This window comes from Pieris brassicae, chromosome 7 (genome assembly GCF_905147105.1).
Source record: "Pieris brassicae chromosome 7, ilPieBrab1.1, whole genome shotgun sequence".
NCBI classification, from domain to species: Eukaryota; Metazoa; Arthropoda; class Insecta; order Lepidoptera; family Pieridae; genus Pieris; species Pieris brassicae.
In genome coordinates, this window is record NC_059671.1 from 10,441,901 (window position 1) to 10,466,515 (window position 24,615).

General features: G+C 35.3%; 2 protein-coding genes across 3 annotated transcripts in view; one reads left to right on the top strand and one right to left on the bottom strand.

Annotated features, from left to right (window-relative positions):
• Positions 1 to 13,607, bottom strand: part of LOC123711927 (myosin heavy chain, non-muscle) — a 51,365-nt gene extending 37,758 nt beyond the window's left edge. For both annotated transcript variants that reach the window (XM_045664796.1, XM_045664797.1), the window contains exon 1: positions 12,854 to 13,607. In XM_045664796.1, coding sequence (XP_045520752.1) covers positions 12,854 to 13,198 — 345 coding nt within the window. In that variant the 5' untranslated portion in view covers positions 13,199 to 13,607. The remainder of the gene's footprint in view (positions 1 to 12,853) is intronic.
• Positions 13,608 to 14,550: 943 nt separating this feature from the next.
• On the top strand, positions 14,551 to 24,554 carry LOC123712648 (probable low-specificity L-threonine aldolase 2). Its single transcript, XM_045665878.1, has 8 exons — positions 14,551 to 14,654; positions 14,989 to 15,248; positions 15,569 to 15,643; positions 15,986 to 16,152; positions 21,487 to 21,707; positions 22,432 to 22,568; positions 23,155 to 23,303; positions 23,872 to 24,554. Exons 2-8 carry the CDS (start codon positions 15,044 to 15,046, stop codon positions 24,043 to 24,045), a joined length of 1,128 nt encoding a protein of 375 aa, XP_045521834.1. The 5' UTR covers positions 14,551 to 14,654; positions 14,989 to 15,043; the 3' UTR covers positions 24,046 to 24,554.
• The last annotated feature ends 61 nt before the right edge of the window (positions 24,555 to 24,615 follow it).

Sequence of the window (24,615 nt, forward strand, 5' to 3'; positions counted from 1 at the left end):
CCATATGCTCCGAAATAAGGACTAAAACTGAATAAAACTGGCAATTTTTGCCGCGCACCATCACTATGCGGAACCAGCGATGAAGTTTTTCGAACCAATTAGACCGACTTTAATAAAAGAGTGTACAAATTCTTAAAAGGCCAGCTACGCACTTGCCAGCCCCCTGGCAGTTTAAGTGTTCATGGGCGGTATCACGTAACATCACGTGAGCCTCATCCCATTTGCTATATTAAAGAAAAGCGCAACACCAAGACAAGCGCAGAAGCACCTTGCATTTCCACTAGGTTAACGGTCACAAGACGGCGAACGTAGCCTTAAAAAATATTGATCAAGTACAAAAGCAACAGATGGTACAAATACATAGCTTTATTAACCTCGACGTCGCTGTAGATGTATTAATATGTTATAACTATTTTTAAATAGTTTAGATCCAACACGCCAACTATCTATTACAAACATATTTCATACGTTACTATAAAATTGATAGAGATTTCAATTTGAGTACAACATAAAAAAAAACATTACATTTTTAAATAATAACGTACTAGAATTAAAAACATTAATTAAACTAAACAAGTAAGAATTAGATAATTGTTTTTTATACTACAATTTGAGACGATAATCGCAAGGTGTCAGCGAGGCCTTGTAACAATAACGCAGCGACCGTTATTATGAGTCACACACGTTATGGCCGATTTTGTTGCCTTACGTGGCATCTGCGCCTATATGGTATTTTTGTATTCGTCATTTAATGTTACATAAAACCCCATTTATAGTTTTCAATCTTAACAACCAAGCAACGAGAGATTTTTACACCACCACGTGTATAAAAAAATCTTAAATTCATTTCACCGTAGTTTTTCAAAAAACAATTTTCCGTTTATGTATCTTTATAATAGTGTCACATAACAACACATATTTCACACAAAACAATATTCAACATCGTTTGTCGTCCCTCACTAACGTAACAAACGTTATTACTTTATATTCCTGAACATACCCGTTATAAAGAACAAGCCAAGAAACAACCGAAATGTATTTATTATTTAAAGCTTTTGAACTATTCCCTAAACACATACCATAAACAATAATATCAGAGTCACATATACTTAGTTATCATAATGTTAAATTAATTTAACAAAAAAGCTCTATTAATTTAAACTTTATGCAATATACATTAAGTATAAATTGACCGGGCAAGCAAGAGTTGGGAGATATCGCCAAATATTCCGTTACGACTAATTAGTCAAAAGGCGTGTTATTCAATTAACGCGAGATAAACGGGCAATGACCTTTAGCCGGTCCGTGCAATTGTCAAGAAAGCATTGTTTGATCGTTAATAATTAACCTATCATCGAAAGTGTTGAGTCGAAATGCGCGCAACGAATTGTTCCAACTAACAGCGCGACGCAAACATTCAAAATAACGTCTGTTGTCGAAAAAATCGCGTGCCACATCCGGTATACAATCCATATCGTCATACAAACTCGTGCAACGACCTTCGCGGGAGGATACAACGCTGAGAGACCACCATGAAGGGGGTGGGGGGTAATCGGGAGTCGACTGCCCGGAAAACCGGTCAGCTGACTTCGAACTCACAAAATTTTAAACGTTTTTTAATATATAAACTGTGACTGTATTCGAGCGAATGAATACAATACCAGCCGTTCTCTTGTAAAGTAGATCTCATAGTATATTCACTGTGAAAAGCTAGCTTATCTTTTCATTCAGATTGCAGAGGCTGGCAAACTTTCAATACGCCTTAAGCTTCGGAAAACCTAGATCTTTGCTAAATGGACTGCCTACAATTTATATATAATATATATCAAAAGAAACGAATGAATAAATTATATTTAAAAATGTAATTTACAGGTGTCCTTAAATTGTTTGAACGACGTAGCCAGTAAGAACGTCCTTGACGCACCTTAACAGCCATTAATCGCTGGATAATCTAAAGCCTTGCGATCTAAACGTTTAGGTTGAAAATCAAGCGTCTAAAAGTCTTCTAGACATTTCAAGCAGATTTTTAAGTTTATGTAAGTCGGTTGTGCCTTGAATATTAATCTGCCATCAAAAGGCATAGTTGTACGATACACTTGCGTTTTACAATTTAATATTTTTGGTAGAGTTTATTAAAAAAAACGATTGGGCAATTGGATAATTACTACAACGAAAACGGTCGTGCAATTTGAGTGTCAACCTATGACAAAGGCAACTGTCATGCAACTAAAACGAAAGAAAAAAAGCACTTAGTGTTCAACCTTCGACATTACAAACATTAAACCATGTCAGACAAGACACTTTAAATTCAACCCAATATTGCTCCCAACGGCAAATTAAAGATTGTGAAACTTCCAAGACAATTTACATAATTCAAAAGCTTCGTTAGAGAGCCTACCGGATACCCCTAAATAGCAGTCATCGCAGCCTATGGATACGGACTCCTATTTAAGTGAGTGCATTCGTATCGTATCTCCCAGGGGAGACTCCAATTGGGAGCCAAATCCACAGTTCGCTAGTTTGCAAAACAAAGTGTTTTGTGAAGCGAACCCTGGAAGACTTTCAGCCATCAAGATGAAGCTGATGAAATTTTCTGATAAAACGGCTCATAAGATGTTGAAACGAGGCAGGAGGAATCAACCCACTTTGTAGAATACGCATAAACATGCAATGTCTCAATTTTTCTTAACATTATCTAAATTACGAGTTCTACCTAGTATTATGTACGTCAAAACTTTTCCTTTGAATATAAACGAGATATTAATGTTAATAGTATTATTGCCATGTTGTTAATAGGCTATAAAATAACAATTACTACATAGTACATTTAATTGTATTTTGATACATTCGGAGCAAGTTTGTTGTACTTCGCATATCAATCCCTTGATTGAAATCGAAAATTTATTGAAATTACATGGAATTAGAATTTCAGTTTTTCAATGTTTGGAAAATTTACTTACCGTGTTTCGTTTATTTTAGTTTTAAGTAAAAAAATCAGTTGTTTTAATATAAGAAATTATGTATGTTACATAACAATTTTAGAAAGTCTAAGATGAGACATGGGAAATATTGGAAAACACTGGTATACTCTAAATCTAACCCTAGATTAGACATTTCTTACTTCAGACATTTATTACAATAGTCCGAGATTAGTAGCAACAATTTAAATCAACAACAATTCTGATCGTGGTCGATATGACCTTCGCGGTGCAGTCGATCAGGCCACGACAACCTGGACATACAATACACATTACACAATGGTTTGGTTACAATAAAATATATTTTTATATCAAATAACCGTGCGTTAGCTGTTCTACATTGTTTTATTCAGTCCACAGTAATAAATAGTTATCGGCAATCTTAAATACACTTTGACCAATAGATATAATTAATAATACTAGTATCCAGTCGTCTAGTTTTCTCTAATAGTGTTTACGCTAGGATGAAAGATATAGATGTATCTATTTATTGTAATTATATATATAATGTTTTGATATATTTTAGAACCTAGGAATGTGACTCATGACGTTTAAGATTAGCTTTTAGTTTTGTTTGTTTATTTTGGTTTTTTAACTGTATAATGTATTAGTCTAGATTGTAATCTGTAATTTTATTTTTCCATTTAGTTATTAACTTGTTTCGCTTTACTAAGGGAGTATTTATTTGCTTTATTATAGTTGCCTGCTTAATAATTTATGTTCCCTGAATGTGTATGGACCAAATACGTAATGCAATAAAGTGTTAATAAATAAATAAATGAGTACTTTGATAAAATTCTAAGAATAACATAGTATAAACAATAAAACCCCTCCAGTCTCGATTTATTGCATCTTAATCTTGTATCAATAGAAGCAGGAAAATATGTCAAGAAAACTAGCACAAATTTAAATTTAAAAATCGGCAGGCAGTCAAAACTGCTAATACAGCGTGATTACCGTCATGAAGAAAAGCTACAAATCTTTTTATAAATAGAACCATTTCACGAAAACACTCGTATCATGAGAACATCTAATTAACAATTAACATACTACAGCCAATATTCTATCATAACAAACGCACAATATGCCAAACAATTACAATAGAATTCCTCATCAAAGACAATAGTTACGTGATCGTATGAAATCACGTCAACGTAACACGGTTATCTCGTTCTCATAATAATTATGCCTTGGTATGTACTATCATCGTAATAAACTACCCGGTTCATAGCTTGAAGATCTTTTCAAATCATAAAATTACACCGAATTAAGCTAGAAAAAAATAAGTACCAAGTTCCTTACAATTCCGTGCAAAGCAATTTGCCCAGACAAGATTCCTACCAGATTTTCTTCTGGTCTACGGCCCTTGTATTTGAGGACTGGTAGTTAATGGACCTTACTTTTTTTTAAATATTGATACTCTAATAAAAATAAATAAATTTTCATTAAAATAGTTTTAGTAAATCGTACATATATTTAAAACACATGTGGTTGGAGTTTGAGAGGGTATACACTGTTTGGACTACCTTTACGAAACGAAAAAAAAACTTGAAAATAAGCTACATAATAATAAAAAGTAGAAGTTGCATATTTAGAATAATCATTATTTAACTTGCACTCGTTTCAAAAACATCGCCCACAAAATAAAGAGACAAAGATAAATAGTGGGCCGTAAGCATAATATTATCGCAACGACAAATCATAATTTTGTAGGTGTATTACCGACATGAAACTTTACTTAGCAAAATTGTATTTCAAATATGCCTTTAAACTGTTTTATCAGAACAATAATTGCTTTGTATATTATAAAATAATAAAGTTTATATAATATATAATAATTAGTTTTCTTGTTATCCTAATATCCTAGCTTCCTCTAGTAGCATTGATAGGAAGCCTTTCACGGGTAAAGGACTTCTCCAACTTTTTCGAAATATCTCTCTCTATTCATGACTTTCTTTCTCCATTCGCTACGTGCTTACGCTTCGATATTTTCTATCCACCTTTTTATAGGCCGCACTCTTCCCTTTATTCCCTTGGTACTTTCCATATTATATATGGACCAAGAACTAACTTCAACTGATCTTTTATATATACAGAAATTATAATTAGTAATTTAATTATAAAATCCTAATGCTTTTGCATAACATACACTAAAGATCAACGACTAAAAGTCAAAAACACAACTACCAATATATGTGTTAACGTGTTCATTACAGCCCTGTGCAACTTGTCATATACCTTGTTAGTTCAGAAAGACGTTATCTGGAAAAGCCAAGCTTGTCAGCATAATACTTCCAGAATAGGTTTAGCGATTGATACCTGTTCTTGTTATCTAAAGTCATTCATACGACAGTATTTAGCCACCCAGAGTTCGGTAGTCACACTTTAAAATTGTGTCAGACCACATAGTCCAAAAACATTGTTTGTATAAAGTTTAAAAGTTTTCAAAACTACGCCCGTTGATACATATATTATATCACATACTAATAAATATTCCTGTAAACTTTGCGCGAACTTTCGAATAAAATAGTCAGGAAATTAGGAAAGAAACTATGAGAATGGATTAGTTTGTACCAATATTTGGCATCTAAAACAACAAAAACATATCGGTAGAGCCGAAATTAAATCAAGCAGCCATTAATATCATACATTATTGAACGTTAATTACGTCGTAATTAGGGTTTCTCACACTGCGATATGGCCAAGTACAGTTAGTTACATCAGAACGTGTCCTGCTTGACCAGATGGCATTAACTGCGACCCACTTTATGAAGGCCTCTTCCACTGATGCCCATTTAAGGCTTTAATCACTACGAGTTACGCAAGCGACTTTGTATGTGAAACTTATCGTAAAACAGGACACTAATGTTGGTTTTTACGAAAATTTATGTTTCGGGTACACGCTCCAAGCAATTTTGTTTGCACAATTTTCTGAAACAGATATGATACTATCGTTTGACATTGCTAAATTATTTACAGAGTTGTCTTAATTAGCGCCGACTCGTTTATACGACATTGCAAATTATGTCGGCATTGGAATAATATAATAAAAAATCTGGATGGGATAAATTCAACACTAATATTTCTCGACCACTTAGCAAGAACAGTTTTAGTGCCTACTTAAATTCGTAATTGTTTCAAATATTTACTCAATTTCATTTAACCTTTATTGACAGCTGAAGCACAAAGCTTTGTCTCGGACAGTCTTGCGACATAAATCGTGCTCGAAGAAAATCTTAAAAGCGCCAGCAATTTATCGCGATAAGAAGGTCACTGCGGGACTTAAGGTAAGAAACGAGTTGTGAACGACCAAAAACTTGACGTCTGAATTGACGCTGATTGCACTCCAAAGCAGTTTTAAATTAATCAATGCTATCAATCTGCACCTAAATTTTTCAAGATTTTATATTACCAATTGCACAATATACCTGCGAATCGAAAACAGACCTCTAGTCTATAAATAAGAGCTCATAATTGCTTGCATGGCGTCTTGTACTCAGTTCGCAATTTGGTCTTATGTAGATGCCGTTGGACATATGGCAGCTAAAACGTACCCATTTATGGAGTGGACATATGGAATCAAGTCGTGCTGTTACATTGACGGAATCGTCCATACATGGTACAACGTTAGGTTTTTATATGGGACAATAGTGTTATTTGACAAATGACAGACATATTTCAATGTGTCCGTGGCGGACAAGAAACGCAATCCATAAATATAATAAAATTGTAATCAAAATCTAACATATTTGATATTCGAAATAAACGCCACTGAAGGTCATGATGCTGCATCGGAGTAATTATCAATATCAATACATTAACAAACGTCCGTTCACAAGTCATATCATTCCAACTTATAGACCACAAAGAGTCTTTTGTCTCATGTTACAAATGAAATAAAAAGCTTAATTATCTATGAAAAATATCATTAGACAAAGACAAACTAATTATACGGACTACTACGACAATTGGCTCACGGGAATTTGGACCTTGGTGAAATTAGATATGAATTTAAATCTAATGTAAATCGCTAATAATGGGAAGGTCAAGAGACGGATGGGTATGTGCTTTGTTCTGCAGTTCACTGCGTTAATGACTGTAGACAGTTATAAAATTTCGTTCAGGTGTGGAAAGGACTTATTACAATAACTTGACACACGAAGACCTTTTCGAAGTTGTTTTAAGACAAAAGCAGATATGCAAAACTAATTTTCAGCTTGTATAAATATGTAACATATATAATGTATGAATGTTGGCATAAAGATTTTTGACACACAAAATCTTCTGATTTATTATTTGAACTCCTGCTAATAAATAAGGCCATTGTCACGAACTTCTGTTTCCTGTCTTACACGAAGGTACAGATATAAGCAGTTGGTATTTAATACAAACACGACCGTCACTGTTCACGTTCTTGTGAAACTTCTATGTATTGAAAATGGAAGACTAGCCTATAAAGAGGTTTCACAAGCTCGGTTACATAACAAAGGCAAATTAATAAATGCCAACTTCAGGCTCTCGAACATTTATGAAAATTAACTCGTGTTACACGAACCTACTTCTTTGATAATAAAAGCCTTTTGTTAAACTTTATCTAATTTAACTTTATTTAACCAATTTTTGTAAAGTTGTATATAGGAGCCCAATTTTTCGAAAAATAAGGTCGTAAAGAAGTTTCACTTCTTTCGTGTGTACACTAGTATTCAACTCAATTTAGTTTATAATATAAGCAATACATAAATATGTTTTACCAAGTGTCAGCATAACAGGTTCTCGGCAATATCAATGTAAATCGCATGAATTTAAATCAAAATCAAGGACCCAAGACTGGGTACCGTCGCGAGCATTACTTTACCTCATTAATTTTCTTTGTTTCGCACGTCCGAAGGATATACTAAAACTTAGCACAGTAGACCAAGTTTTTAAAGACAACGATTTTTCTCTTTTCATCGATGTAGTTTCGTTTATGTTAATATCATATTCTTAAACATTAAAGTATTACTTTTTCAGTCTTCTTTTGCAGTTAGTTCAGTTTTATATATACATGTATGTATATGATAAGAGAATAGACGTCGTATATTACTTGAAACATAATACCTCCATAAAGTTGCGAGAAAAGTCAGTATTCATGTGTTTACTCAAGTAAAATTGATCGTGAGTTCAAGAGAGTCCGAAACTATTACCTCAGATTGCATTCTTTACTTATCTCGTGCTCAATTTATTAATATTGACACATTGCTCTCGCTAAACGTGTTGTGAATTATTTATTATCAATGCTTCTCGAGCTTCCTACAACTAGCAGTAAAACAACTACATTTCTCAACATAGATTTTATACAAAACAGACGTTTAGTTTTTGTTTTAACACCGAAATAATTAACTTATATGATAGATAATATTTTAATTTTTTAAATAAATTTTAATTTGGTGTACCCTCTAGATACCCCAGGCATCTCATCATCCCATTTGTCCCTCTTTTCATAAGAATGCGTTTTGACCGAAACGATCCGATTTTCAGATTGAGCATTCTGATAAACGAGCTAGGTCTGGATATCCATAGTCGGAGCCCACATTAAAATCGATTTTCCTTTAGTTTTTATAATAAATTTTTCTTGTTTAAATTTTTTTCGCGTATGTTACGTTTTCCTATAAGTGCTTGTCACATTAAATATTGTATTTTGTAATGTATCAGTGTGCCGAGCGTTGACCAGTTTTTATAAATAAATCATATAATGAAAATTAGCAATTATATAGAAACTCAACGCTTATATCGCAAGCTTCGTGCAGAACACGAAAACAATAATGAACAACATGAGAGCAAGACGCTAATATTAAACCGATAAATGACATCATCGGGCTCGAAATACCTCTGGACTACGCACCGTTAACATACGTTACGTTTGAGGATATTCTCGTGTCCTGGAGCCAACGACATTTCAATGGCGTCGAATTGATATGACATTGGCGTCATAGGTGAAATTTTGACATTTTTAAATCAATTTTGCTTCCACTATCCGTACAACTGCGTCGCTATCACCTTAATTATCAAACATTTTAAAGTTATTTCCATCACCGTATTGTGTACTTTTCGCGAGCATCTGTTTTCAATTAGACTACATAAAGTGCCGTATTGAACGGTGCAATCGGCGCATCCTTTAGTATCCGCAGGACTAGCAAATGTTCTCCGCAGTGCGGGAGATGATACATTCCGTTCCGCAGTACACTATACACATTTCATTTTATATGGTACTTACTTTATTCTTTGACTTTTAAAGTTTGTACAACTAAATTCTAACAATAGCTTAATATATTTTCAGTAAATCGTGTAAATCTTGTTTAAACTACTTAATCGTATCGTATGAATGGTATTGTATGTACTGTTAGGTCAACATTATAGTACCTTAGAAAGAATTCGTCCTAACGGACATACAAGAAAGAAATTACAACATAAGTATCAACCTGCACTGGAACCCTCCCCTACACACAAAGAGGAAAAAATACGTTTAGATGAAACCACGCAAAAGCAATACACAAGTGTCCTTTACGAACAATTTCGAGCACATGTCAAAATGCTTTATTTCCCCTCACTCCTTTACGTCATACATGCCGTATCCGTTGATGCCAACATTCTGAAAGTTTCATTTGACCCCGTCGCCTCGGTTCCGTCTGGACCGCCCTCCGCACTCGAGGGACGTAGACTGAGGGTGCTCCACGTCCTAACTTCAGCGATAATTGTTTGCGATATTGCGTTTAGAATCCCTAATTTTAATTCATAAGTATTGATATGGCTATGTTATCATTTACTATTTTTCCTTTTCGGTCGTTTTAATGGGTCATGTTATGGTCTGGGCACTAACTTTAAGGGATTAAGCAATCTAAGGATTGAATTTTAAACTGTTGGTAAAAAAATATCGTTCGAATTTGAGACGTATGATATTCAAGAATCAAGCCCAAGATCTGATAAGCGTTATCACAACGCGTTGGGGTTTATCGTCCGCTAAACAATCGCATGCCGAGTTCCACAGATAGCCGGTTCTATTTTGATCGACCAACGCGGACCACTTGCCATTAATTATTACAAATTTCATTCATTGCTTCAGGCGTCATCCAAATCTTATTAACAATACAATATCGTGTCACTTAATATTTGATTAATACTGATCTAATACTATGGCAAGTGTTGCTTCAGTGTTTTCAGTTCAATATTACCGCACCTCAGTATGAAAGTCAGTTACGTGTCGTTAACTCTACTAGCAATCCTTTATAGGGACAGTCGTATCGTACGTATCCCTTAATAACTAACTGTGGTTAATCATATAGTAATGATATTAAATGTACGCTTCATATATAAACTATTTTTACGAGACAGTTCTCTGGGCGGATATGTGTAATTTTAGCCTTTACAATGGTAACACTGCGTAAACACGTTGGCTCATTCAACTTTTCTTAATTCTCCTAAGCAGTTTCTTCAAATGTAAATCACATTAGTATTTGAAAACGAAAATAACGAGTAGAACATATTAAAATGATTGTAGTTTTAATTCTAGACGTTTTAATAGATCCAATTTAGAAAGAAATTGTTGATGAGTTTTGTTTGTGGTTTAGCAGTTTGTCTGATTAGATAAAGGCATAAATACTAACTGTATTTTAATAGCTTCAAGTCACAAGATATGGGTTCAGTAAATCGTCGTGTTGAATAACACCTGCAGGTATCAGCAAAATCAAAGATATTTGAAACTATATCCCACAGTAATATCATATTTATATTAACAGTAGAGCAATATTATATATCCCAGCATTCGTGGCTAAAGAATAATTAATTAACAACGCGTTAACAAGACTAAACATCTGATTAAGTTCTGCACAAGTACCAGGGCGGGAGAACATCTGCGGAGGTGAAGCGCGGCGCATATTCGCGTGGGCCGTCACTCGTCAGCCACCCTTCCCCCCACCGTCCCGCCCGGGTCGACGACCGTTGAAGCCGATTCGGCCGACGGCGCGCCTCACCTTGACATTCATCTCGGGCACGCTTTGACCAACGCTTGAATTAACCCTAACAAATCAAAACGTTCTAATATTGAACCTTTAATTGCATGCTAAGGACTAAGATATGTCAAAAACATATAAATATGTTTTAATCAGAAAAAAATCGATCGGAGTATATGGATCAGCGCGTCTATATGTAACAAATGAAATTGAGATAAGACAACCTACTTAACACCAATTCGCCTTGCCAAAGTACCGACAATAAATAAGTTATTTAGTAGAGCGTCAATAAACCCGACAACACATTGTAAAAGATAGAATTTACGAAACACGATTGTGGATTGTTGCCATTACCGTAATGTGGTGCCATGGAAAACATTGTGAAGCATGGCCTATTGTTTCAACATGACTCATGGTGAAGAGTTATTGCTAACCCAAGACCTGACCTTAGAGAAATGCTGATAAATTATATTATAAGACAATATTGCAGTTTCTTGAATACCAACCAAGTACCAACCTAGTTTCCTATGCTATTATTTTAAAAATAAATTCATTCAATTTTTTTACCTTTTCAGAAATGGGAATAAAATAATAGCCAGCATAAATAATGTTTACTACATAACTTTAATGACCACCTATACCACCATTAACTTTAATGATAAATGATAGTTATCATGTTTTTTTTTTTGAAAATTTAACATTATTTTGAGCATATATAATATGCAGATATGTTTTAATATAATTAAGGCATACACATATCCACACAATTGTATTGTATGCATAACTCATTTGTAATTTTAAAAAAATCATGTCAAATAGGTTTGATTTTATTATATATACCTATGTGACATTTGATGTAATATTGCACATGTATGGACAATACGAGGGGACAAAGACATGCCACCGGCATGAGTCAGCCACTGATAATGCAGAAATACAAATCACTTAAACTAAGTTCAAATAAAAATATTGTATTTACCTATTATAGAAAACTATGTTCTGTCAAAATAATGAAGAAAATAAATTCCAAATTAGAACTATTAAATTTACACTATACTAAAGTAGATCATTAAGTGTATGTAAATTGCAACACAATCATCCATCAAGAGAAAATCTATTATTTCACAACCTAAAGCATAGCATACTCCATACTGAGATTGTCTTATTGAAGTACTGACAATTTATTTTAATGAATATTATACAATTATGAATGAGGCAATTAATATAATGGTTTCTTTAAGGTAGCCAATTAAATTGTACATAATTAAGTATATACTTTTGGACCATAGCTTAAACCAATTTTATTTAGAAAGGTATTATTTATGATTATCAAAATTAATGAATGTTTAATGCCAGTCAATATTAATGTAATACATAGTTATTATTTTCCTGGTATTATAATTACCGAGTCTTTGGTATCTTTCCAATTTAATGTTACCACACCCATAATTATATATTTTTTAAAATTTTGTCAGCTGTGACATGTTCGATTTTCACAATATAACAAAAATACTTTCAGTTAAATGGACAATTACTTTCAGATGTTCTGAAGTCCTGTTGCCATTGTAAATACAAAGCTCCCAAAGAAAATATGCATACCATATACAAGTTATACAATGGGCTCTTAGACCAAAAAGGTTGTTTAACCATGACATCACTTAAAAATGGCATGAATCATTCAACACACCTGGGAAATGGGTTTTATATATAACATACACATTAGGTCTTCATTAGACAGAGATCTTGTACTAATTAGGTCCTTATGGATAAAAGTTATAGATACAAAAACCACATTTACTGTACATGTAAAAGTTTAAAGTAAAATTTCTTATTTAGTGTGTTATATAAATTATAATCCGAGACATCTAAAAATTGCATAAAAAAACTTACATATATAAGTCCTGAGTAGTATCTGTCCTTGATGTTATGCAGCACCGATGCTTCATTGAGGCATGTTAGCTCAGCCATATCCTCAACTTTGTCAAATTTAGGAGGATTCATCTTCTGGATATCATCAATTGGCACCAGAATTCGCTTCCCGGACTCCGCGATTTCCACTTCCACTTCATCTCCGCGATCGCCTTTGATCCCTGCGGCCACAAATCCTTGGGTTTCATGCGGAACCCATACAAGCCGCTTTTGGGTCCATTCTGCCTGTGTTGCCGGGTCATTGAAACTGTTCCGATCCACCGACAGGTACCGGAGCTCCGGGTCGTTTCTATCCATATCCACCATCGCGCCCGATCACGCCGCGCGACCCTTACGATAACCTGATATCGGCACTGTATACCACATTAAACGGTCGCGCTGACCGACACTACACACGCGTTGTTCGAAACAGCTTTATCCGTGCGCCGTAACCGCACGACACGTATAAAATGACGACTTTACAGACAGCAGTGAGCAGACCGAATGACAGCAACGGTTTACGGAGGAGGGATGGACCGGTCGACGCCCGAATTTGTGTTTGCCGAAATTATACAACGCATTAATGGACAGATAGAGAAAGTATTATAATCTTATCACTATTTAAGGAAGTATTTATAAAATCAAAATATAAAATCTAAGTTCAATTAAATGCTCCAGAGATTATCGCCAAGAAAATTCACAATTCACAAACATCTCCGTTCTCGTTTATACTTTTAACAAACGTCAGAGTAAAATGTCACGAATCTGTTCGGGCTGTTTATTGGCTGTTTGAAGTAAGTTTGAACATAGAAAAAATTTACAGATTACCTATCAATAGTATGGAACCATAGAACTCATATAACTTAACCAACGGAACGACGGTGAAATAGCAATAAAAGAATATATTGGTCCTCTTTTTTTAAAGCCATAATATTTAATAGCCAGATAGAACAATTTTTGGTATTTGTAGAGTTTTTAATTGCACTATGTAGATTCTTCCTTCTAGCTAGTATCTATCTGTAACGACCTGACCTTTCTTGTCATGAAAAGTAAAAACTCGCGCGATAATTGCTATTTCACGTGTTGTTGCTTTATTTAAGATTTTGCCAATATTTTATGCAAACAGTGAAATTTTTTATTAATGCCTTTTTTTCATTATAATACAACAAATAACTGTGTCATTTGACTGACTTAAAAAAAAAGTACACGAACGACACACTTAATTTGATGATATCTTATCGCCCATCCACACTCTCCACTAGGGAACGCGAAATTGTTGACGGTGAGCTCGTGCAATATCGTGTCACACCGCCTCGCCTTGTCAGTTGTCGTCTCTTCGTCTTTTATCGGTTTATGATGTGCGAGTTAAAGGATGCAAGCGCATCGAACCTACTCTCGCTTTTATCCAGTTTTTTCTTAACAAAAAAAAACGTGAAAAGGCACATAAAGGAGCTAACGCAGTCATTGGAATCACGGCCATCTTGTCGTTAATGTAGCGAACAACTAAATTAAGCGAGAGTATGGATGGATACTACTCGTGCCTTCGATATTCGTAACGATAGCCTGAATAGGCTCCTTGCGAAAGTCTGGAGACGGTTTCACTTATGATAAGGTTTCAATGCTTTAGTGTTCTATCATAGTAATCTATGATAATATAATCTTCCTAGTCTGTGATCATAATTCATAGTGTGAAGAACTATAGAATATACCCGCAGTTCCATGAGTTTATTTTTGATACTTTTAAGTTTTAACTTTATTGTTTTTTAAAATTATCTTTGCTTAGGTAATGACAAAATTTAATCAATTATTTATGAAATTATAAACAACTATATTTGTTGATAAAATATCCCTAATAGCCTAAGCTAACGACGCACAACGAACAGTTCTATGACCGAGAAGTTAAGCAGCTGGAGGCTTACAGCTTACACTTATCTATACATAATTTAAACTATAACAACTTTATCTTCATACATTTTCTCTCAAATAAATATATAAAATAAAATACTGACAAAGTACATCTCTTATCTACATTCTTATCACTTACATTCGTTGCCGCCTTTGTTTTAAATATTTAGACGTCAAAACGGTAATATATAAAACAATCAAGTCTATTTTAGTTGGCAGTTGGTCTCCGCGTTTTATCAGAGGCTGAGAAGTCCCTTAATCTTCAAAATGGCCTACATAGTAGACTTAAGATCGGATTGCGTAACGAAACCAACTAAATCAATGAAGCATGCTATGATAAATTCAGCATTGGGAGATGATGTGTTTGGAGAAGATCAAACTGTAAACATGTTGGAGAGCAAAGTAGCAACTCTTTTAGGAAAACAGGCTGCATTGTATGTGCCCAGTGGGACTATGTCTAACTTACTTGCTGGTGAGTTGATGAAAAGATTTATTATGAATAATGTTAGTTAAGTCATGTAACCTGCTGAGCTAGGGACACATGACACATAACTAAAACATGTCTTTATTCCCATAAACAACTATCAGTAGAAAGTTCTTTATGTGTGTTAAATCTACAAGAAAAGTAGAATAATAATAAAGCTTTATATAAATTGGTGTTGTTTATGATAAATGATAGTAATATTACCACTACTAATTGAATTTATAGCTTTCTGGATACAGTTATCTACCCAATTATCTTTACATATAAGAAATAGATTATTTTAAGAAGAATATAAACATTCTTTTCAGTAATGGTGCACTGTAAAAAGCGAGGCTCAGAGGCTATTGTAGGAAATCTCTCTCACATTTACAAATATGAACAAGGTAATTTTACAGTAAGTAATTTAATTATAATATTATGTGTATATGAGTATATATAAAAAAAATATCTTCTAGTCATGAATTTTATATCAAAAACCTAGAAATGAAATATTTTTATTATATTTTAAGTGCATATAGTTGTAATTTGTAGAAAAGTTTTTTTTTTAAATTTAAAATATGTAGTTTATTTGTGTGTATTTAATGTATAATGTAAACACTATTCCTTACTTCTAAAGTAAAAAGTAAATTAAAGTTCTAAAATAAGCCACACTCTCTAATCATCTTCTTTTATGTCAAGGAGTTCCTCAGTGACAGGGATAGTTATTCATTGTTTAAAAACTACAGGAGGTGCAGCCCACCTAGCTGGTGTTTTGCTCAGTACAATACAAAACAAACCAGATGGTACCTTTGACCTATATGAGCTTGAAAAGAAATTTCGAGGTGATGACATTCACGAACCAATCACATCATTGGTTGCGATTGAAAACACACATAATAGTTGTGGTGGAAAGGTAAGGTTTAGATGAAAACTGAAATCCTGTTAATGCTTGCTATGGGCTATCTATGGGCTAATATTGGTTAACTATGAGGGAGCAATCTTAGCACAAAGCTACTATTTTTAATTGTGATTAATTTCTACCAATATACCTTTTCGTTTTTAAATATTTCGATTAATAGTATAGGAAACTTTATCTAATTCATGCAAAACTCTGTTTTTCATGGAGGTGACATTGAACTCCCTACTCATATCCACAGCAAAACCTAACCTCTTGATAATGGCACACATGACACAATGTATGGAAATAATTAAGGAACTGCATAGATTAACACATGTTTTTTTTCTATGTGTATGTATTGTTTTGTAAATAGTTACCGCATTGGTAACTTATTTTGTTAGATAAATAAATGTAACTGAAATGGTAGTTGTAGACAACGCATACTTATATAACGGTCGGAAGTGATGAGGTATGGAATGCATTGGTATACTTCTGTGAGCAAGTAATGCTACAGAGGGAGATAGCAAAACGAGAGAAGCGCTCTAGAACGAATTCTACGGTTAAAAGACGCGGCTTTGTAGGAACTACTCTAGGTGGTTTTATTGGATATTGCTCGCCCGGTCTTTGAATAGCAGAGATTCTGGTGAGGGTCGAGACCCACATACACCTACAACCTTCGCAGGTAGGGGATGCGCAAATCCATTTCCACATCCTATATAAAATAGGCAATGCATATTTAATATAATATGTCAAAGCAATTTAAAAGTGTCTCAAAAATATTTTTCCTGTCATGAATCGACAATAATGTAGGAAAACTAGTGACAAATTGCGATTTAGATAAGAGTCTCACTCAAAACAATTATTTGCATGGTAATTCGTGAACTTTACACTTCTTATCGCGAAACTATTTTTATTATCGTCGCTTTATTGTAAAGTATTGTGTTAAAGGACGTATTTTTGACGCGTTTGATATTTTTATTTATCACTTTCGTGGTTTATAAATAGTATGCAACAATTTACTGTCTTCATGGAGGTTCACATACCTAACAACCTGTAAGAAGTAGATCGCGCACCGGCGAAACAAGCGTTTCTTCGTAAACCAAAAGCTAAGTTAAAAACATAACAAATTAATCGCGGAAATGTATATTGTTACGAAGACGGGTCGACTACAATGTTTCTAGATTTTTCCACTAGTTAGAGAACTTTTCAGCAGGCTGAAATATGATTTCTGACCGTTTCAGGAGAGGCTCAATCACATATTAGAAAATTGTAATTTTCATAATGTTACCCTAGTTTTCAGGAAGCTGAAACCTTTTTTCAGTTGGTTTCAGAACATGTGTAGTCGAGTAGTGCAGTTTTCAGGAGACCCGTTTTCAGGCGTTTTCAGGCCTAGTTATACCCCTTTGATGAAGGAATATTCTAGACCGAACTTTCTAGGTGTGAGACAAGGACGAAATGATACGAGAGAGAGAGAGAGAGAAGATCAGAACTTTCTCGAAACTAGACGAGCACTCTAGAACGCCGTACGACAAGGACGGAGCAACGTGCGAAAGAGACAAAGAGTGCGAACGTTCTAGAATTGTGCAATCGCTACTCAGTAGCAAGCCCGCCTAGAAAGTTCTCGAATATTGTTTAGAATTATTCCCAGGGATATATAAGCGAGCCGAAACGCGACTAGTTACTTAGTTTTGAATGCGATTACACGAGAGAAACACCGAAGCGATAAAGTGCGAATAAAGTGAATATAAGTGATAAAGTACTGTGTGAAGTGTGCATAAGTGAAGTATTTAGTGACTGTGTTTTTGTGTGTTATTAGTGCATCTCTGCGGTTAATTTGTGCCCATAAATTCCTCATTGATTTACCAAGAAATAAACCCTTGAAGAAATCTACGGCATTTTCTATCCGATCCCCTAGCTCGTAACATTTTGGTGTCAGAAGTGGGATAGAAAAATGCCAATTACTCCAAGGGAGAATCAAGAGGAGTCTGTGGCAGAGACTCCAGCTGCGGAGGGAGTGCAGACAAGGGCGCAATTAGCACGTGACGCCGCCCGACGACAAAGTTTTGATGCGAACCGTGGGATGGGTGAAAGCAACGAGGCCAACATCCTTCTTGCTCTGCGTCAAATGATGGAGGAACAGGCACAGGCACGCCAAATGATTGAAGAACAGACACGCCGGCAAGAAGAACAGGCACGCCGTCAAGAAGAACAAGCACGCCAAATGATTGAAGAACAAACACGCCGGCAAGAAGAACAGGCACGCCGTCAAGAAGAACAGGCACGACAAATAATGGAAGACCAGGCACGCCGTCAAGAAGAACATACACGCCAAATGATGGAAGAACAGGCTCAGACACGTCGCATGATAGAGGAGCAGGCTCGCCATATAGGAGAAAAACTTTGTGACCTGAAAATACAGGTAGATAAAAAGATTGAGAATTTGGAATCTGATATGGATTGTAAGCTATCCACGCAGGATAAACGTATCCTTGGAATAGAAAATGAAATCCAATGCCTGAAGACCACTGGTGTTGTCACGACTGTAACAGCACCTGGAAATCTGAAAGTGCCTCCCTTTGATGGTACATCTTCTTGGGGCGCGTACAAGCTGCAGTTTGAGACTGTAGCAGAGTCAAACGGGTGGACTGACGATCAAGCTGTTACCGCCCTTATTCTGGGACTGCGAGACGAAGCCCTCTCCATATTAGATACCAAGAAAGGTAAGGTGACGTTGAAGCAACTGCTAGATGCCCTGGAATCACGGTATGGAGACGCACATTTAGAGCACGTTTATAGGGCGCAATTGAAGGATAGAATACAACAGACAAATGAAAGTTTGCAAAAATGGGGACTTGAAATAGAGAAGCTGGTAAGGAAGGCCTACGCATCCTCACCAGATGTTGCAGACAAGATGTTGGTTCAAGCTTTTGTCGACGGTATTCGAGACCGTGAAATTCGAATGGCTGTGAACCTCGGTCACCATAAGGACCTTAAGGATGCTCTTGCTCATGCGTTGGAAGTGGAAGCATTTTGCAAGGATCATCGACCTTACCGCATTAGGGCTATCACGGAAAAAGCTAATGGTCAACGTGGGTCAACCTGTTACACCTGTGGGGAAGTAGGGCATATGAGGTTTTCGTGCCCTAAGAAAGACTTCCGAGGTGATGTGAAGGTTAGACGTGGGAATACCTTAGTCATCGACGGAGAAGTCAATGGAACTAAGTGTAACCTAACACTCGATACTGGAGCTTCACGAACAGTGATCAGATATCAGCTTTTGAAGACATTTTATAAAAGCCCTTCTAGAGGAATTGTACAGCTTGTGACGGCAACAGGTCAGCGCATAACCGATCGGGGAGAAGGTATCGCAACCTTCAAGATTGGTGGAAGTTTATACAGACACAAGGTTGTTCTTGCCGACATAGTAGATGACTGCATAATCGGATTAGACTTCATGAAGTATTATAAGTGTAAGATAGATCTGGAAAAAGGAATGTTCAAGTGTGGAGAGCAGGAAGTTTGTTTTAAAGGCAACTCTTCAAAAAGTGGTTATGACGCCTGTAGAGTAATCAATGTGGACGGACAGGCTAGTAATCAACAAGAGTGGAACGCAGTTCGAACAGTTCTGGATAACTATAAGGAAGCCCTGTCAATACTTCTATCAAAGGCAGAAGGACAATTAAAGAAATTTTCTGACATGTTATCTACTCATGAAAGAGAGCTAAGGAGTTCAGATGATGTGTCTCAAGGACCGTGCGATAAAGTTAACGAAGAGGATGGAAGGGATAATGAACCAGTGAGGATACTAAGAACGGATACCATTAGTCCAGATTGGTGTGGTAAATTAATTCAGGAAGAGCAACATCAAGATTCTGACATTAAACCCATTCTGGACTGGATGAAATCTTCAGCTGTCAAGCCGCAATGGAGTAAAGTTGCATCTACAAGTAACACTACTAAGAGTTACTGGGCTCAATGGGATAGTTTAGTTCTACATAATGGAGTGTTATGTCGCAAATTGAAAAATGCTCAAAGCGATCATTTGCAGTTTGTTGTGCCAAGATTCAAGGTTCGCGACATATTAGAAATGTGTCATAGTGACTTGTCTAGTGGACATTTAGGAGTAAAACGGACTCTTATGAAGGTTAAGGAAATGTTTTATTGGATACATTATCGTGAAGATGTAGAAGACTGGATCAAGAAATGTAGAGCTTGTGCAGCTGTTAAGGATCCGCAGACTCGATGGGAAAAGATAATGGCCACCTATAAAGGGAGTAATGATGCTCGGGACGAGCATGTCTAAGGAGGGGGTAGTGTTACGAAGACGGGTCGACTACAATGTTTCTAGATTTTTCCACTAGTTAGAGAACTTTTCAGCAGGCTGAAATATGATTTCTGACCGTTTCAGGAGAGGCTCAATCACATATTAGAAAATTGTAATTTTCATAATGTTACCCTAGTTTTCAGGAAGCTGAAACCTTTTTTCAGTTGGTTTCAGAACATGTGTAGTCGAGTAGTGCAGTTTTCAGGAGACCCGTTTTCAGGCGTTTTCAGGCCTAGTTATACCCCTTTGATGAAGGAATATTCTAGACCGAACTTTCTAGGTGTGAGACAAGGACGAAATGATACGAGAGAGAGAGAGAGAAGATCAGAACTTTCTCGAAACTAGACGAGCACTCTAGAACGCCGTACGACAAGGACGGAGCAACGTGCGAAAGAGACAAAGAGTGCGAACGTTCTAGAATTGTGCAATCGCTACTCAGTAGCAAGCCCGCCTAGAAAGTTCTCGAATATTGTTTAGAATTATTCCCAGGGATATATAAGCGAGCCGAAACGCGACTAGTTACTTAGTTTTGAATGCGATTACACGAGAGAAACACCGAAGCGATAAAGTGCGAATAAAGTGAATATAAGTGATAAAGTACTGTGTGAAGTGTGCATAAGTGAAGTATTTAGTGACTGTGTTTTTGTGTGTTATTAGTGCATCTCTGCGGTTAATTTGTGCCCATAAATTCCTCATTGATTTACCAAGAAATAAACCCTTGAAGAAATCTACGGCATTTTCTATCCGATCCCCTAGCTCGTAACAATATATTGATTGTGTAACTTTCCATCGCCAAAATAATTATGATCCATAGGCGATACAATTGCAATGAGTCTGATGAATTAATTTAAGTCGTCTAATTGTGCGTTCTCAGATAGACCGGTTTCTTTTACCGTATGAGCATATAGTTACGCATATAGAAAAACAGAAACAATTATTTTCAAATTCGATTCGCTAGTAAGATGCATTGCATGGTCACAGTCACACAGATATGTGTGAGAGTATTTGGATTTCCATACATTCAGGTGCTTCCCTTAGAATGGGTCGACGAGTTATCAGAAATATGCAAGAAGCATTCCATCCCGTTGCACATGGATGGAGCGAGAATGATGAATGCCAGTATAGCATTGAAGGAACCACCTTCGAGGCTGGTTCAGGGGTGTGACAGCATCTCCATCTGCTTTAGCAAAGGTCTTTCTGCTCCGGTTGGGTCATGCCTAGTCGGTTCATATCATTTTATTGAACAGTAAGTATATTTTTGCTTTTACTTTGACTCAATAATATTTAAACTTCAAGGGAAATGTTTATTTTTAATGAATATATATATATTGTATAGCTTTTTTTCCAAGACTGACTAGCTCATGTAAAATAACTGTTGTTTTATATTTTCGTTTGTTTGATTTATATTTTTATAGGTGATATTTAATATATACCAACCCGACAATTATTTCACGGGAAATCGAACTAGGAACTTACGAAAATGCGTCGATTATATATTTTTTAAATCAGTGAATTAATTTTCTTATTTTAGGCTTAAATGTATAGTCTAGTCAAATAGTTAAGTCCAACTCTTCGTTCGTTTCGATCTTAAGATAGCGCGACATAAGTTACCTGGAAAGTTTTCCGGGAGTGAAAATCGCTAATTTTATATATACTCTTTTCGTATTTGCTTTTGCCGAAACGTGATTAAGAGTACAAGTAGCCGAAACGTTATGAAGAAAGAAAAAATAATAATACATAATTTGTAGTTTTGAAGAACTGTTTTTTAACGTACAACGAGTCAGAAAGACAGTGTCGAGAAATATTTCCAAGTTGTTTCAAAAGGCGGCGCGAGCGGCGTAAAATACGAAGTAAAAATTTAGACAATTTGGAAAAAGAATTTAGGAAATCTATAAAATTTAAAACTAATCCAGGTATAACTAACAGTAAAGTAAAGAGAATGATTTGAATAGTTCATGAATGTATTTTAGAGCTCGCCGCCTCCGCAAAATGCTAGGGGGAGGAATGCGGCAAGCGGGGGTTATAGCCGCAGCGGCAGTGGTCGCTTTGGACGAAGTCACGCCTCTCTTGGAGTTCGACCACAAGCGAGCGCAGATATTGGCTAAGAGTAAGTCCTAAGTTTTCTTAGTTTTGTATTCTAATCTGATAATAATAATTAGGAAACTAATAATGGTAGATTCCAGGCAAAGCTATTTATTTTAGAAACTATGTGTAGGAGGGCTGTTAATAAAAATAAATAAAAGAATATTGTCCTAAATGAAATAATTCCAACACAAATGTAAAATATTTTTAACCCACATCGTAATAATAATAATGATTATAAATTGTCCTTTATCGCTGGCGGCATTTCCTCGCTGTATTGCGATACTTATTGCCAACGAGGAAAGCACCAGCTCTGGGGTCACCGCTACTATCTACCAGGCGCCAACTTAAATCTTTAATTAGCGCCTGTGCACAGCCAAGAGTCGCCTAATTCATATCGAGATATTCCTTTTTCATGCTTATTCCAACATAGGGAACACTTTAGTCAAAATGGATTCACTAGTTTGGTAACTAATTTTTAACCTTTTTAAGTATTTGTAATTGGATCATTTTTTTTAGTAGAAGTAACTCTAATGTTAAAAAAGCTTCAGTTATTTTTTGCTTATAAAAGTATGAGGTTACGAGTTTTCAAAGGAAACTATTTTTAACAGCTATTCACGGCCTGCAGCTGAATAATTTCTCAGTGGATGTGTCAGGAGTCCATACTAACATTGTCATGGTGAATATATCTAAAGATATCCCGCTTCAGGCTGAACAACTGGTGCAGAGACTGCAGCAGGTCTCCTTGGATGAGACGCAGGTACTTAAATTGATTTAAAAAAATAGCCTTTATTCGAGTACACTATAATTACACTTATCACTATCACTAGTACTCGACCTCCAATGGAGTGAAGGCCTCCTCCAAATTCTTCCATTCCTTGCGATAATTTTCCAATTTTATTTGTCCAACTTAAATGGATGTGTATTATTATTTTACAATATTTTAATTCGAAAGCTTTATAGAAGACTTTTTATTCCATATAGTAAACTACTTTACTTATTATTATGCACTTCATACTGTGTGATTCAGTAATAGGATGTTATGAAGGAAAGTAGACAAGAAACTTCAAATATAAAGTAAAGAAGATTCTCTGTAGGTCCACTGGAATTCTCAAATATTGATTGCCTGGAAGACATCGCTCGAAAGCGATAAAGTCGCCAGTTCGTCGTTTTCCTTTCATTTAATTATGTCTTCTGTATGAAAAGAAGTGTGGATAAATAAATATTGCGATACGATACGATACGTGCGTTAAAAACTGAGTAGTTTATAAATTATTTATTTTTATGTTAATTTTGTATAGATTTGAAAATACTTTGTTTTTTAATAGGGCGACTGCAAAACTTCGAACGATGAAGGCGTTATTGTCAAAGCTGTGAGTTTTTCCGATAAGATAATGCGGTTATGTTTGCATGCGGACATAACCGATGAAGAATTGTGGATGGCCATCATGAAGATTACTTTTGTCTTTAAACAGTTGGACGCACATTACAGCACTAAGTAGGTTTATGAGGTACCAGTTAAGTCAACTAGTTCACGGACAATAATGGCTCAATATTAATTTGCTTATGTATGTCAAACTACTATTTTATATATATCCTTAGAAATTTGTTTACAAATCGCAAAGTAATCATTAACCAATAAAAATCTACTGTGACGAGTTGCAATTGCCTTAATTTCAATATTTTGACGCATTGGTTTAATTGTAAGCATTAACATAACTCGAATATTTTATCGACATATAATTATAATCCTAACCTGAAACATGGGTATTGGCGGAATAAGAATGTAAATGATCTATGTAAAAAGCATTTACTTAAGCATTTGTAGTAAATAGAAAGGACTGACAGAACCTTAATCAGTTGATACACAATACTTTGTGATTGTTTCTTGACTTTAGCATTTATCAGTCCTTATAAACAATTATAATAATTCCATGACTACAATTACATTTAGAATTTATATATAAATTGTTAAATAATTTTGTGGATTATATTTAGTCTATTATTGTGATGTATATTATATACATTTGTTATGATTAATATGTTTAATAAATGTTTTTTATACATTTAAT

Coding starts and splice junctions, on each gene's coding strand:
- LOC123712648 (XM_045665878.1), top strand. CDS start 15,044: ATGGCCTACATAGTAGACTTAAGATCGGATTGCGTAACGAAACCAACT. Junction 15,644..15,985: donor CATTTACAAATATGAACAAG/GTAATTTTACAG, acceptor TAAAAACTACAG/GAGGTGCAGCCCACCTAGCT. Junction 23,304..23,871: donor TCTCCTTGGATGAGACGCAG/GTACTTAAATTG, acceptor GTTTTTTAATAG/GGCGACTGCAAAACTTCGAA.